The 16597-nt window shown below is 47.4% G+C and overlaps 1 protein-coding gene across 1 annotated transcript in view; it reads right to left on the bottom strand.

The window, feature by feature from the left end:
* LOC126535849 (uncharacterized) overlaps positions 1-15979 on the bottom strand; it is a 56471-nt gene extending 40492 nt beyond the window's left edge. Inside the window, exon 1 of the mRNA XM_050182683.3 lies at positions 15751-15979. Coding sequence (XP_050038640.1) covers positions 15751-15795 — 45 coding nt within the window. The 5' untranslated portion in view covers positions 15796-15979. The remainder of the gene's footprint in view (positions 1-15750) is intronic.
* Between the last annotated feature and the right edge of the window lie 618 nt (positions 15980-16597).

Here is a 16597-nt window from a genome sequence, read left to right as displayed (position 1 = left end):
TGGCTAACACCCCCAGAGCTATGCATCTGCAGGGTTCCCCACTTATAATGCACCAAGATTTTAAAATATTCAAATGTCACGTAGTTGCACAGAAACAAGGTAATGTTGTTTGCCGTCGCTTGGAGAAACTCAGATTATTATTATTTTTCGCATTCCGTCTAATTACATAATTAGTCTTAGTTATTCATTCAACTTCTCACATAAATATCTGAAAAGTGTCGCTTAGAAAATTGTAGAGCAACATGAAAAATTCCCGATACAGATTACTGTTGCTCAATACGTGCTACCTAAAAGTGTTTTTGCCAGCGTGAAAGAAGCCCAAGAATACACCCAAAATTGCCGCGCGAGTATCCGTTCGAGGCACTTTGCGTGTACTCACGGGCTTCTTTCACGCTCGGAAAAACACTTTTATGTAACACGTATTGAGAAACAGTAATCTGCATCGGGAATTTGTCATGTTGCTCTACAATTTTCTAAGCGACACTTTTCAGATATTTATAATATTTGAGAAGTTTAATGAATAGACTAATTAGGTAATTAGTCGGAATGCGATAAAAAAATAATAATCTGAGTATCTCCAAGCGACGGAAAACAACATTACCTTGGTTTTGTGCAACTACGTGTCATTTGCATATTTTTAAACCTTGGTGCAGGATAGTGGGGCTCCCTGTATAATACACATACACAAATACCCAAGCAAGTGGATGCGAAAACTGTGCTACAGAAGCTCAAGTAGTAGAGCACCGCACGCGTGAATGCGAAACACGAGTTCGGTTCCCACTTGGGGCAATTTTTTTTCCGTCCGGCCCTTTTACTTTATCATTTTCCCATTTTAATTAAAACAAGTAATTTCCTATACATGTTCGCCATTGGCCTCAATGTCTGTTGGCTTCATACGGTTGTGACTAATTGAGAGCACGTAGGCCATTTGATCCTACAGTTTCTGTCAGCGGTTGTATGTAGACTTTCGTCTGGCAACCTGTTCGGATTTCTATGCAGAACAATATACTAAAGGAAATAGACTTGTCTTATCGATAGGTACTGTATTAAACTGCCTTTTTCCAAGAGGAAAAGCGCGTCAGAAGACAGATCAGTCTACGATGGGCTGGGATGAAGGAAACTGATTACAAATTTAAAGACCCTTCATTTATACCAGACAGCTGTGAGGAGGAGAAAAACGAAAGGAACGAGACACGAAATTCCTGATCTGGAACCTTCGGATCACGGGTGGTGTAAGTGTGTCGTGCTTCATGATTGAACCATTAGTGGAATGCAGAAAGTGCACGGCGAAAACAAAAATTTAGAGCGACCTTCTGGAAAATGACATTTTCGCGTTATTCGGGCGAACGGGCACATCAAATAACAACGTCAACCGGCAGGCGCGCGCGTTTTTTGCGTGTGTGTGTGTGCGCTTGTGTGTAATAACTATGTATAGAAATGCAATGCACTTTGTTTTTTGTTGCAAAGTTTACGGCATATATGCGGACGGTTCGGGGGGCCTGACGCTTCCTGTCAAATAGTATTTACAGAATTTAAGGGAGCGATTCGCTTGGGAGTTTATCGACAACGATAGACCAAATGAAATGGATTTGTGCGCAGTTTTTCTTAATGGACAGTTTGCACACCACGTATGGCGAAAAGCACAAGTCTATAATGAAGGCGAATGTGTTAACTTGAAACCTGCAGATAGCTTATACGAACTGTCCAAATCTATTTTTACGAAATTTGAGCAAGTTAATGCCAGCGTACCGATTTTATACGCTAAAGCAACACTAAAGCTATTCACAAAATTTGCTACAAGCCCGAGTCCCATGCATTGAGTGCACGTACTTAAGGGGGTCAAAATTAATTCAGAGTCCACGCTACAGCGTACCTCATAATCAAATCATAGTTTTGGCACGTAAAAACCCAGAATTCAATTCACAGAACCTCGTAGATGCCTGCGGCTCTGAATATGAATATAAGTTTAGGATCCAGGTCATGAAAACTTTATGCATTCTCTTGAAATGGTCCAGAATAACGCAGTCTGTTTTATCCTGACTAATTATAACAGAACTGCGAGCATAACCGCCATGAAGTCAAGTTTGAGCCTACCTTCTCTCGCATCACGTCGCAAACAACTTCGTCTCTGACTTTTTCATACATCTTTCATCACCCCGAATTGCACAAAGAACTGCTTCAGTCACCGAAATAAATATCTCGAAGATTAGACCACGCTAACAAGGTCGGCATACCTTCTTTCAGAACTATTTCCTTTTCACTTTCATTTCTCCCACGCACATCTAACGAGTGGAATCACCTTCCCGAAAATGTTGCTACAATCCTAAATCATGAATTCTTTAAAACCCGCAATAGTGGCTTAGTGGCTTTAGCGTTGGGTTGCTAAACACGAGGTCGCGGGATCGAGTCCCGGCCACGGCGGCCGCATGTCGATGGGGGCGAAAACAGCCGTGTACTTAGATTTACGTGCACCTTAAAGAACCCCAGGTGGTCGAAATTTCCGGAGTCCACCGCTACGCCGTGCCTCATAATCAGATCATGGTTTTGGCACGTAAAACCCCATAATTAAAAAAAGGACTCTTTAAAAGCGCCATAGCTAATATTGTATAAATAGAACCCATTTTGTACCTAATATATTTATGTTAATAATGTTTAATCTTGCCTTATTTTGTTATGTTTTACATGGTGCTTTTAGTATATCTATTTTTTTGTATTTATTGTTTTCCACTCCCCTGTGTAATGCTTCGGCTCTGAGGGTATTTAAATAAATGAATAAATAAATAAATAAATAAATAAATAAATAAATAAATAAATAAATGTTGCATTAGTGAGAGGCAATCCACTGGGTATGTCCTATTTCTCACCCAACACCTGGTACGCCAAATCAGGCCCTCATCCCTGGCTAACATGTCCAGACGGAGAAAGCAAGGAGAGAAAAGGTAGGGAGGTCAGCTAAACGAGCGCCCGGTTTGCTACCCTGCACTGGGTGTGAACAATAGGGAAAACGAATAGAAAGAAAAAACGGGGAACAGAGCACACAATGCCTGCACGTGGGACGATGTATTGGAAGGCTACAGACACCTCCAGCTGCTCTTAAAGATGAACACCTCTCCCGATTTCATAGCCCATCATATAACGGTTTGTGGGCAGCTTTGCCATCACTGCCGACATCAACCGTGTAAGCATAACGAATAGCGTCTATATATATATACAAACAGAAAATTTCAACATCGCAGACTCCCTGTGTTTTACAGCGTTTTCGACATTCCTGGTGACGTGTTTTGCTCATTCGGCACAAAACGCAGCACAAACGCAACATTTCTTTAAGGGCTGGTTCACACTGCCATTGGCATAAGTACTAATACTTGTCTATTTGGTGTTCTCCGCGTGGGCATCTTCTGTGTGCACGTCAATTGATGCCTGCCTTTGATTTGATTATACGTATTTGCGTTAATGTGTGTGTCCTTCCTGCTGCAAGCATTGACTGTATTAAGAGCATTGGTCAATAAATAAATAAATACGTTCACTAAACCGTAGCCGCATCACGTGCTAGACCCTCTGCATAAGCACGTGCCCATTCACATGACTGACGAAGCACAGCTGAGGGAATCCCCAAGAACGCCAACGTCACAGTTCCCTGTAACGATCCAAGCATTTTGTCAATGCTTTCGAACGTGCGTCAGTGCCTCCGAGCGTGGAGCGCGAAGCGTTAACCAGTCGGGAATTTGCCACGCAGGTGCACCTCGGCGAGCAGCGAGGTATGAAGCAACTTCCCAGAGCTGATGATTCAACGAAGGTCGCGATTCGAGGTTTGTTTGGGGCTCTTGTCAACCGTGGAATTCCGTCGTATGACTGGCTGCAGCTATTCCTCCCCTTTTGGCCTTCACATACCTCGGACATTGTTTCAAGCTTCGCAGTTGATCAGTTACACACTTTCTTTGGCATTTTACACTTTGCTTTCTGCGCCATGCCTATCACAAGTTGGCTTAGAGGCGGACATTTCCGAGCCAACTGGAGGACAGCAAACCAGGTTATATACGGGTTAGCATTCCTGCTTTCTGGTCGGTCGTTCCAGAGTGCGTCGAAAGCACTGCAATGACAGTGTTCAACATGTACGCAAGCCTTCCTGCGGTCCTGAGAGGGATCCTGTGACGTTAATGAAGCCGTTATGCCGCTAATAAACTAGCTCAATTTCGCATTGTGACTTTAATTCTGTCTTACACAATCTTTGTGGCTCTTTCTGAGAGCTTCAAGATGGCAACGGACGAAGATACGTATCTTAAGCGACATCAACAGGGTATATAATAGATGGCAACCCAGCGAGTTTCTTTCTGTAACGTAAAGACACTGAACGGCTGCGGATATCGATCAATCACGTGATCCCTCTCAGTCAACGCGAGACGTTTCACGGCTTTATAAAAACTTAATTCAGGACTTACCGCAATGGATTAAACATAGGTAGCATATGTCAATATACCTTATCGAACAGTAGCTGCTGTTCAATGAGCAATAAAGATTGCGCCCATGCAAGAATACGATTTGTATGTAATAAGCAGTTGCTGCTTGAACTACAGTTCATAGAAAAAGAGAGAGAGAATAAGATAGCGTTTGGCAGGCCGTTTTATTTGCGCGAATGTTCGATACAATTACTTTGGGCGTTGGAGCCAGCGCCTTGGCAAATCTCATCATTGCAAAGTGAAGCTTCCTCGCGCTTTCTTTTTATTTCTCCTGTTTACAGCGCCACGTACTAGAGCATCGACCGAAAATAGAAAAAGGCCGCGCAGACTGACGAAAACTGCGATCGTAATAAAAGAACTAAAGATGAAACTTTGAAGAAAAAGATTACAAAAACGCGACCGAACAATTGATGAGTGGAAACGTTGCGCCAAGCCCTTGGCAACGAACTCTCTTTTCTCTCTGGCCGTACGCGCCCGTCTTTCCACGGTGGGGCTGCAGGTTGGATCACACGATCACACCGGGGCTGCCGGCACTAAGGATTGATGCTCAGGGCGGCGCCGGTGGATTTAGCCCGGCTGCGCCTCTTGCACGCCGAAGACTTCGCCCTCCTCCAGGCGTTAGCGGCAGCGGCGATTGATGAGTGCGCTTCGCAGCGCCGACGCGGACCGGCACGGTCTCCTTCGGCGGCCACACAAAGACAAGAGGGGCGGCTGCCGGCACCGCAAGAGCGCGGCGTTTAGCACACCCGAAAGCGACAGACGCAACGTGGGCAGCTTTGCGCTGAATCGAGAGGAGAGGATTCGGAGGCACGGCGTCGACAATCACGAGCGCGTCCGTTCTAACAGGGCCTGCAGCTAAATCTGTGCATCTTTGTGAAATCTATGAGCGGCGCAGACGTCGTGCCTATAGCGCACGTGGTGGAATGTGTGATTCAGCCAAGCTAACGCCAGCACTTACTTATGTTAGGCGTTTCACTTGGCAACAGCGTTTTCAGAGTCGCCTGCTTGGGACCGTTTGTTCGTGAGTAGAAAAGGCAGTCGCAGTTCCATTGATTTTTGCTCCAGCGTTGATCACATATAATTTGATGCATGGGGGTCCACCGACCCCAATGCCGGAATTCATGCTACGTTCTTATCTTGAACTGGATGCATGCTATATACAGTCGCATGCGTGGTTGCTTGAGCTGCGAATGACGTCACTAAATACAAGCCCGAAGTAAGAACAAGCGAATTGATGTTGATTACAAAATTATGACCGCAGTCAGAACGCAGCTCAACGTGTCATGCGCGCTACAGTTTCCTAAAATGTTATTCGGTTCTTCGAACAAAGCAAGTGCTGACTAACACGCGCGCTTTGTGGAAAATTTTTCATTTGCCAAGTATTGAGAATCTCGGCCAGTTTTCGCAACAACATGTTGCGCTAGAATAGCTCGTAAGTGAAAATTCCAGTCAATGGACATATTATTAGCGAAGGCGAGCAATCGGTCACGTGGCAAGTAGTACCTATAAGAAGGAAAAGGCTTGTGAATGCGCAACGTTGTCTACTTCAACGAATTCGTTTAGGATTGTTCTGAACATACCACACTACACATTTGTTTCACGAGTCGACGCAAATTCTTGCTTATTAAATTATCTACACTCTGAACTGAACATTGTTTTCAATACTAATGTGAGTATGTTATACAATCAAAATGTGTGTGTCATAGCGTGTGCTTGTGCGATGCACTTGTACGTTCCCTGATGAGCCAAGCCGGCAGGCTGCGACACATTGCAGGCTGATCACGAAGGCAGTGAGGTTTCCGTCATAGACGCTCACCATGAAAGTGCCAAGTAAACCCAATCACGGCATAGTGCCGCAACAAAGAAACAAAGTAAGGCCTTAATTTACACTAGCTGGAGTTTCATATAAAGACCTCGTGCACATGCAGATGCTAGTATTTGCGCATTGCCGATCGCGCGTCTCCTCCACGTCTCGCCTTCACCATGTTGTACCCTTTTATTACGGCAGAGCACAAAGGTGCGCCGCCGCATACGGAGAATCGGTGACCGGCGGGACTACCGCGCGAAGCTGATGCGTGGAGTAGAGTCTCTAACTCGGTGGAAGCGACCGCGGGCAACTTCTAGCATTGTTTTCTTTTTTACAACGTCGGAAAGCCCAGCCGTTCGTCGCCGGTATACGAGTTTCAACTTCCACCGCGAATGTTGTTCCCCGAGGGTAGCACGGGTGATTCTGTTCTCCCGAAGAAAATGTGTCGCGGAGCTTTGGTTGGGGAACGCGTATAGGGCGTTACGGCCCCGTGTCAACCACTTTGTTTTAAGCTTTATTCCCTCGGTTCTTCGGGGCCGGCTTCGATAAAAGTCGCAAGGGGAAAGAGGAAAGAAAACCAAAATGAACGAAAGTGGGTGGGCCGAGCCGATGGCGGCGATTGCCTTTGTGATGGACACGAGTGGCACGGCAGCTGACAGGCGCTTACTCGCGGAGAGTATCCCAGCGGAGCGTTTCACGGGATTTTCTCGCAACGGAAGTGCGACGCACGGTGTTTCTACCTGCTTATTTCTGTTCCGTCTCTCTGTGTGTTCCTTTCCTGAACGCCTCGAATTCCGTGAGCGAGGAGAATTGGAGATCCGAGGGGCTAGATTTCTTCGTTACATTTACACGAAGAAACGAACCACGAAGCCAGAGAAAGCGCAGGTCAAATTAATTGATATGCTTAAATGAAGTGTACAATTAATAATGTAACGAGAAATGAAGGTGGACGAAATGATACCTCGAAGCGGGTGGGTGTTGAACCAACTTTTTCTGCTGCATTAGGCGAGTGCAAACATGCATGCCGATTCCGGGAGTTTTCTGGTGCCCTGAAAGTATTGCTCGAGCAGTTGCGCTAACCAAAACGTCTGCAACCTCCTCCCCCCCCCCCCCCCCCCCCCGCCACCTCCAATTATAAACCAGGTGTACTTGTGTATAAGATGTTCGCTTGGTATTACGAGTGTTCGTTGAAGGATCGCTCAAGGTATAATGAGATAATTTTGTTTTGACCCAGACCCTTTGCTTTTCTCGCGCATTGCCATACTCCGTTGCCAACACGTTGCCATACGTTGCCAACAACGTTGCCATACGCCATACGTTGTTAAGAGTTGTAAGCGAAAGGTCACGCACATATCCTGCTACCCAAATGGGACGACTTCTCACAGTGAATGACCTTTAAACCTCAGCCGTAGCCTTATACAACGCCATAAAACAATAAACAAAAGAAAACAGCACAGAACACATAAGCAAGTCTTCTTTCCTCCGGTGACAGTAAATGAGTCGCCGAAAGGCAGCGCGTCTCCGCTTAATAATATGTCGAGGTCCCACGTCTTTCCCCGGAGTGCAGGAACCGCGTTGTTTTTAGCTTTCTGAATAAATACGTCTTCCGATGTTATAAAGCTCCCGGGTCCACCAGGCATGCTCATTCCTTCCTCGCGTCCGTGCCTCGCGGAGTTCTTGTCAAAACAGAGCGAGCGGAGATTTGTTCGGTTCATTAACCGTGCTGTCGCACTCAGTTTGCTAGAGCACTGGTATCGTAAACAACGCGGAAGTTCAGTAAGCTCAAGACGGGCGGTTTCTTTATGCTTTCTTTCATCCATAGCTCCACTTGACGCGCACCACCATTGTAGCAAGATCGTAAAACCTCCCTACTGTGCATACAAGTTTTTTTTCCTGCTGCGAGTGTCAACATGCGATACTACTCGGAAATGTGAGTGTATTGAGAAAGCTTTCTTTTTATTGGTTCATTAAATTATACGTGCTGCATGGGCAGATACTTCACTTTGTTTATTTAAATATCAGTTTTTAATTGTTTACTTATTACGCCACACAGGCGCCGACGAGCACAGCGAAGCTGCTACGTATGAAACGAAAGAGCGCGTAAAATGATCACTAAAATGGAGCGTCTACTTAAGAAATGTGAACGAAATGTCTATCATGGAAATACAAAATTAGAGAAGTTGTCACGGAAAGCAGCGTGTTTTGTTACTGATGTTCCAAATAACGCGTCCCAAAAAAGGGAAATGCAAGACAGGAAAATTTTAGAAAAAACATCATTGACAATAAAGAGAAGATATGTTCAGTTTAGCGATTGGTTTGCCAATTTTTGAACTGCAAGTTGAGGAAATATAGTTGCCCTTGAGTATTGCCGTAGTATTCACAAAACGCAATAGTGGCTAGAAGTTAGGGGGATGGGGAGGGGGCGAGTTAAAACTTGGTAGATAGTTAAGTGAGCATGTGGAAGCACACTGTTGGATCCCTTAAAGTGGGTGTGGTAATATATTTAAACGAGTAACTATTTAACGAAATCGAAATTCCTAGAAACATTGCACTGCAATTGGAAATCATCGCAGGCCTTCAAGAATTCGCCCCTGACAGCTGAAGGTGTTCTTGATGTACGCCTACTAAAATGTTTTTCGTAGACGCGCTAGAGTTAATGCCGCACCACTTTATGCTTAAAGAGAGAGGCCGGAAGTCACCACACAGTGTGCTCTGAAACCTAAAATATGTCTTATAATGTCATTGTCCCTGGCGGTGCTCAATGGCTATGGTTATTTTTATTTTCCTTAGACGGCGCACCGGACGGCGCGAGACATGACCCGCCGCGCCGAACAGGGCAACGCCTCTCGCACGATATCGAACGCTTCTCGAGCAGAACGGGAAAGGCTCACCAGGTACAACGACATAACAAGTGCATATTTGAACGCCAGAAGGATATACCCACCGCCGAGTCCCAAATTGAACAGGAGGCAGGCCGTCGCCTGGCGACAACTCCAGACGAACACCTTCCCTAATCCATTCCGTCTGAAACGTATCTTCCCAGATAAGCATCACGACGACACCTGCAAATTGTGCCAGGAAGGACCAGCAACACTCAAACACATGCTGTGGGAGTGCGATGTAGTTATAGGAGGGATGGCAGTTACTCCGGAGACCCTGTCGTCGAGGTGGGCCGCCGCTCTGCGCAGCTCAGACCTCGGAATCCAGACGCAGTCCAGCAAGCCCGTGAGGCGGCGTTGAGGCAGAGCCTTGACGTTCCCCCGTGGGAGACCTGAGCCCGGGTCGCGTTAAACCTTGCCGGACGTACAAGAAAGTTGTATCCATCCATCCATCCATCCATCCATGCGGATAAGAAGAACTTTATTAAAATGATCCTGAGAAGCGCCGCCCCTTAGGGCGACACCGCGGGCCGCTCCCACGTGGGGACAGTTAGGCCTAACCAAAACGCCGCATCGCAGGCTCTCTAGACAGCCCAAAGCTGACGATGGTATCCCGAAATATTAAGTAGGGGTCAATGCGGTTCAGGCGTAGAGGCTGAAAGCAGCATGTCTCGGGATAATGTTCAATTATGGAAAAAGTATGAATGTGTATAAAGATGTCAATGTCAGAAAAAATGGACAAGTTAGCACGCGGAGGCATTGTCACAACCTTGCAAGAGGAAGGGAAGAAAAGTGACGAAATAAATAACCAAGGGAGAGACGAAACAACAAGCAGAAGTCACTGTGCATATATGCATACAACGTGTACCCGGTATTTCCGACACATACATCCGTTTGATAACGAATTTTTTTTACTACAATGCAGCAAACTAGAGTATTTTGTTTTCCCTGCAAAAACAACATTGCAGTATATTTACTGAAATTAGCTGTTCAGGTTAAAGCCACTGCGGGATATTAAGTTAGCTCGCATATACGTTCCTTCCGCTTTGTGTTTGTGTGTTTTCATAATACACTGTTTACAGGTTATACTTTTCCTGTAGTCTTCCGGGTACTTAGCTGTGTTTGCCAGACGCAGCTCTGCTGAAATTTTCATAACATTGCTGTCACCAATTTGATTGGGGAGCCTTCGGTTCCCCCCTATCAAGTTCCTCAGGACGGTCCAATAAATTTCTTGTCACTGTCACTGCTGCTGAGCTACCGACCACTTTCTATAGACTACTAAACCGCAGTCGCAGCTGTCGACAAACGGAGCTAAAGCACTGAGCAAGGTCGCACGGCCGATGAAACAGGCACTTAAGAGCCGCGAGTGCTCGAATAGCTACTCTGTGCACCGCGATCCTCTTGCGCAGACGAAACCGCAGGCAACGGTTGAGTGGACAGCGCTGTCTCGCGGTGTATTTTGCCCGCGTTTGCGTCACGTTGGCGGGACTGATTGCCCACCTCGTCAACTATAGCCCGCTGCTGCTGCTGCCTCGGTAAGCTCTCTTCTGGGCCTCGACGTCTCCGCGAAGCGCAAATGTTCTTCGGCTCATCAAACAACGCTCAGATGGCACTCGCGCGTAACGCCAACCAGGATGTGGACCTGCGACGCATGTTATGAAAATATACAGCTTCGAAAAATGAAAAAAAAAAAAGTCGTTTATCGTAGTCATAAAACGACTTCATTCGAAGCGAGGCGTACTTATTTCTGTACTTAGACCCGGTTGCTACGGCGAACCACGGGCAGTCTGTAGTTCGATATAACGACAGGATTACGGTTGGTCCCTGTGTTCTTATACCAGGCAACAAAATGAAGTTCGCAGTGTCGCGGCCGACCGCTCGAAGCGTGCTGACACGCGAAACTATATCTTCGGCAGCGTGACCAGTGAAATTAAGATTCCGTCACGTTCTTTTGCACCTTTCAGCGCTCGTGTGAAGCAATATCTTACGCTATACCAACGCCTTTGGCTATACGCAAGCTCACGCGCTGAACAGAGTACAACGCGTTTTCCTTTAAAGCACGGCTACCTAGATTGTTTCATCACAAGTTGAGTCATGTTTACCAACCGACGGCGCGCAGCATCGCGACATCGTATCCTCAGGTTACCGCACACAAGAGTGTCCTTAAGATGGCTAAATATTATACGTTCTGTTCGTTTGTGTTTCAATGGTTGGTAGTGTACTGCCAACAACCATTATTATATACGGGGTGATAATTTTTAAGTTTCTCACTATTTTTAAATATCGCCTGTTGCAGATAACAAAATTGGAGTCCTTGAGCTGGATTATTCATAGAGGCGGGCATGCCTGTGCTTTCTAAGAGTAATTCTTTTGCTGACACCGTCACGGAAGTAAGGTTCCTTGACAATGACAGTGCCGCGGAGGTAATTTGCGTGGTGTAGAAAGCAAATGCGCTTGTCTGAGCGAGCATAAAAATTTATTCTAGGACGACATAAAAAGAATACTCATAACAAGAACGACCTACAAATTTAAATCAGGCAGCCGTTCGACCCGCAGAAGGCACCAGGGCCGAATGCGACGCACACCGTGACGGGAGAGGTGTGTAGATGCCAGAGCAATTTAGCAACGCGTTGCACCCAGAGCGCTCCGACGTGACTCGGTGGGTGACACGAACCGCGGCGCCGGCCCCGAGCGCGGGTTGCGCGTCTCGCTAAAATGGTGCAGCGCAGCGGAAGCTACAGGGGTCGACACCGTCCGGCCACCGGTAGAGCGCATGGTCATTGGTGGACCGATGAGGGCAGCGAGCATACGATAACCTTAAAGGCAACGGCACCCACCCATGGAGTCATGGGGATTGGCCAACAGTCTGGCGGATTTCCCGAATGCATCCGTCGATTCTAGAAAGAAAGTAAATTGTGGAGGGACCAATTAAAAGAAGGGCTCAAAAAAGTTTGTCCACAACGCGCAAGTTACAGGCCCGTTTGGCTGATGTGCGAGCAGTGGCGTCTAACTGGAGCACTATTCGATGCTGTATACCGCACAGAAGTGACTTCCTTCATTAAGTTACCGCGTTTTTGGTACTCGCGGAGCTGCACGGTTTTACGGGATGCCGAGTGCCACCGAGGCCTCCGGTGCAGCCTAGCTAGGACATGAGCTGTCACGTTCAGTGCACCCTGTTTCGGCCGCGCTCATTGGTGAGCGGCGGGGCAGCCCCGCTTGCAGGGAATCACGCGCGCCTGCCGCCCTGTACCACGCGAGCGACCCAGAAAGTGCGTTATGTTGTCCGATAGGGGGCTGCTTGTTTCCGAGTGACCGACCGACTGGACAGCACGAAACGTCGTTAGCGGACCGCAGACCGCGGGTCGCGACGAGATGAAGAAAGGAATGAATGAAGAAAGGGGACACTTCTGGCGACTCTTCTGCTAGTGACGTATAGGCGGGGCATATATAGAAGGCACTAGTTATTATGGACTGGGTCAGCGGTGATCTTATGAACCGCTCACGGCGGCTTAATTAATGATAATGCACACGAGTCCCTTCTGCTTCTAGTGAAGTAACAGAGAGAAAGGTGATTTAGTGTTTAAAGATTGAATTAAATTGTGGGGCTTTACGTGCCAAAACCACGATATGATTATGAGGCACACCGTAGACCAGGACTCCGGATTAATTTTCACCAGCTGGGGTTCTCTAACGCGCACCTAATGCGCAGTACATGGGCGTTTTTGCATTTCGGACAGATCGAAATGCGACCGCCGCGGTCGGGATTTGCACCCGCGTTCGAGGGCTTAGCAGCACAAAGCCATAGCGACTGCGTACGTACGCCACCACGACGGGTGATCTTGTGCTTTTACCACAGCATTGCTGCAAGGAACAATGCTGTCGACTGCGGGATATGTCAAGTAGTGCGTGTCTTGTACCACTAGTTGTACTACCATGCTGTATTTGCACATAATATGGATACATTTTGTTTTAAGAGGTCCACCTGACAGTTGCTTAACTCTGGGACCTGTGAATGTAGTTAACCTCATCGATGTTCTGATATTGTGCGCAAAATGAGTCAATAAAACTTCACCTTTTCAATCGTTTCCGTACTCAAACAAAAAAGGACGCCCCGAAGATGAGAATATATGCCGGTGTCAAAATCAGGCTTTATCACGATGTAGCTTACGTTTTCTGCTATTTCATCGCTTCTTCGTCAGTGTATAGTAGCAGGCGTGAGAACCTTTTTCAGTCGACGACGGATTCGCTATGGACAACTGAAGGAGGACAAGGGGGTACACAAGTCCATTTCGTCTGATACTGAAATGCTGATTGGGTGGGGCCACCTGTCTCCTTCTGACGCATACCCCAGCCCATCCAATCACAATTTCAGCGGCAGACGAAATGGACATGTTACAGAATCCCCCCCCCCCTCCCCCTCGGGCTCCAGTATCAATCAATGCTAGCAAAGGGACACCCCCGTCAGCGTGCACATCAAGTTAGTTCCGGTTCGTTGGAAGCGCCAATGAAGGCGTTTGGCATGATGAAATGAAAATAGTGCAGCAGCATAATCCCCACAAAAATACTGTAAAATTCACATATTGGTCGAATTTGTGTGTCCGAGCGCCTTTATACCATATCTGATCAGGGCTTCGCTCCGACGTCATTTTTAATATTACTATTAGAATAAACGGAAGCCTTCCTTTTTCAATTTCGGAAAGATAACACGGTTATCAGTTCAACCTTTCCCATAGCGCGTGTTCATCATCGCAGAATAATATCTCCGAGGGAAACTCGGGCATGCGCAGCGAAATAAAATCAAGCGTGCGCGCAGACCGACTCGTAAACGCAGTTTGCAGGTTGTAGTCTCACATGTCGGGCAAGCCTCCGGCTTCAGAAAACAACGCCACAGTGCGCCATCCTAAACCCCGCTCTGCGGCATATGCCACTGCCAGAACTATAGGCACTCTTAAGAGAGCGCAACGGCGCACTGTACCTCACTGTTCTTCAGCGACAATACGCATGACTTTGTTCACAATAACTTTCACGGAGTACGTGCCGGCCTTAGTTTCTTTTGGTCTTGCTTCTGACCTCGCCTCGCCATAACGTGGTGAATACGATTTCAGGCCTCAATTTCCTGATATCGTATTTTGCAGGGATTATCTGCACTTGTCACGCGTTTGCGCCGACTGGCTGACAATGGTTGCGAGGTGTCTTTAGAACCGATGACGAAGAGCAAAAATAATTGAAAATGACCTGATTCGTTGCTTGATACAGTATCTTCTGTCACCTGGTTTTTCCTTTTTTTTTTCGGGAATATGCCGCAAAGCATATGTAGTTAGAAAAGAAAAATTCATACTCCTCATCATCCACCATCGCACCCGCATGTACGCCACGCAAGCAATGGCCTTGGTGGACACAGTAATCTCAGCTGTGCAAGCTGGTTGGTCACATCGGCGAGGCCACGTTGATTAGTTTGTCGTAGGAGATAAGCAACGCCAAGTGGTCATATTGTGTCTTAGTCAGAGGGAGTCCTCCATTGGGATAATATAGTTAAGAGCCGCGGCAGTGGTAATGCGCTCTTCTGAGAATCGCGGTCCTCTCTCTTTCTGAGTCACCAAATAGCATCGAGATGAGCGCGCTCTTGCAACATTTGAATGGGCGTTAGACGAGGAAGCGCTGTGATAGTTCTCCTCGGGTTTCTGTTTGTCGCTTCCACGCTCGCCCACTGCCCAACAACAAGTGGGTGAACAACAAGGTGTGCCTGGTAGACAATGCGCCGTGTGAGGAACAAGTGAATGAAGCGGCGCAAGCCCCTTCATTCGCTGTCCATGCTTGACGCAATCCAGCGCACCATGTGCAGAGTTGTCGCCGACGTTCTGCTGACTTTCCGAAGATACGAGGCACTAGGCACTGATCGTTATCAAGTCCAAACACCCGCATTATTTTCGTTTCCGGCATAATGGCCAAGCACATCTCGAGATTAAATTTCGCCTCAGATGCCACTATGTAATGCCGTACTTATTAGGTAATGTGCGCACAGCAGGACCTTTTCGACGATAGTTCGAGGTCGGCACTTTGTGTGCATTCATGAAGAACATCTAGGGATGCCCGCAAATGTCGACATCGCGTATCCAAGTCTCAGTGAGTGAACCACAGCTCAACATCGTTCTTGTATATGAGAAAGCGGATAGCGGGGACGTCGTGCGGTCTCCATGTCTTGATTTGTCATGTCACATTATTTCACTTGATTTCCCGTGCAATACTTTTACGATGATCGTACACGTCAATCTAAAAGAGAACACAAAAAGCAAATCTGCAGCTAAAGGAATAAATAAAGTAAAGGAACTGCTTTGTGGGCTCAATTTCAAACCCGTCGCTTACAGCTCGAAAAAGGCGTTTGCGCCTTTGTGATATTTATGTTACGTTCACTGTTGAGAACGGGCCTTCGTTAAGTAGCGTGCAATAACGCACACAACTTCAACCATATCTACATCACTTGGAACGCAGAGCAAGCTATCGTTTCGTATACTATGCTGAGCCCGTATTTTCGTTCAAAAAAGAAATAATGAGCAAAGCAGCGCCTGTTCTAACGCTGGCAACTAAACGCGATCCATGTACTACTCACCTTGTGCACGGTAGGCAGGTAGCTCTTCTTAATTGGCTCATTCATGGCTGAGTAACTCCAAAGGGGGCAGCGCCGTCCGCAAGCCAAGTCTTCCCGACGCACCGCACCACGCAAAGAACTGCGGCGAGCAGCGCGACTCGAATCGCGGGACACCGGTGCTGAAGCAGCTGCTCGGACTCATGCGGTCGCGGCGGGCGCACGTTTACAATTCTGCTTGTGCCTCGGCGCGCGTCAGCAGCCGCTCTTTGTCGAAGATCGCGCGCGCGACCGGCACGCGACGCCCTCTCTCCACCAGGCGGAGGAGGAGGAGGCCGCGTGGCTCCGCCAATCAGGCCGCTCCATTTCGTTATACTTGTTTTTGGCGCCCGAGCGCCATCTGGTGACTCTCGCCCAATATTTCGCCTCCTCTCCTACATTCGTGGTTCCCGCTCGGGCAATACACGAAATTGTGGGGACACGGTGCGAATGCGAATGGGCCTTGTATTCGGCGGGAACTTTTTTCACCCCTTTTGCTTTCGTTCCGGTAAATCGCGCCCAAGTCGCTTTTGCTGTTTTTATTTGGCGTTGTCCACAGCTCGCGGCACCTGTCCTGGACGCACTCGTTGGTGTTTATTATTTCACTCTTTTACTTTCGCAATTAGATGCTCGTATCGTGAAAAAAAGTTAGCCTCAGGTTTCTAAAAGCAGTCACATAATAACGAAAAACCACGATCTGGTTACGCGACACACACACACACACACACACACACATATACACACACACACACACACGCGCGCGCGCGCGCACGCACGCACGAACGCGAATACTGCCATTTCTTACACGAAGTGGGAGCTTTTTGATAGCATC

This window comes from Dermacentor andersoni, chromosome 4 (assembly GCF_023375885.2).
Source record: "Dermacentor andersoni chromosome 4, qqDerAnde1_hic_scaffold, whole genome shotgun sequence".
Lineage (NCBI taxonomy): Eukaryota > Metazoa > Arthropoda > Arachnida > Ixodida > Ixodidae > Dermacentor > Dermacentor andersoni.
Note: the sequence above shows the minus strand (reverse complement) of the source record. Positions and strands in the feature narration are given on the sequence as shown.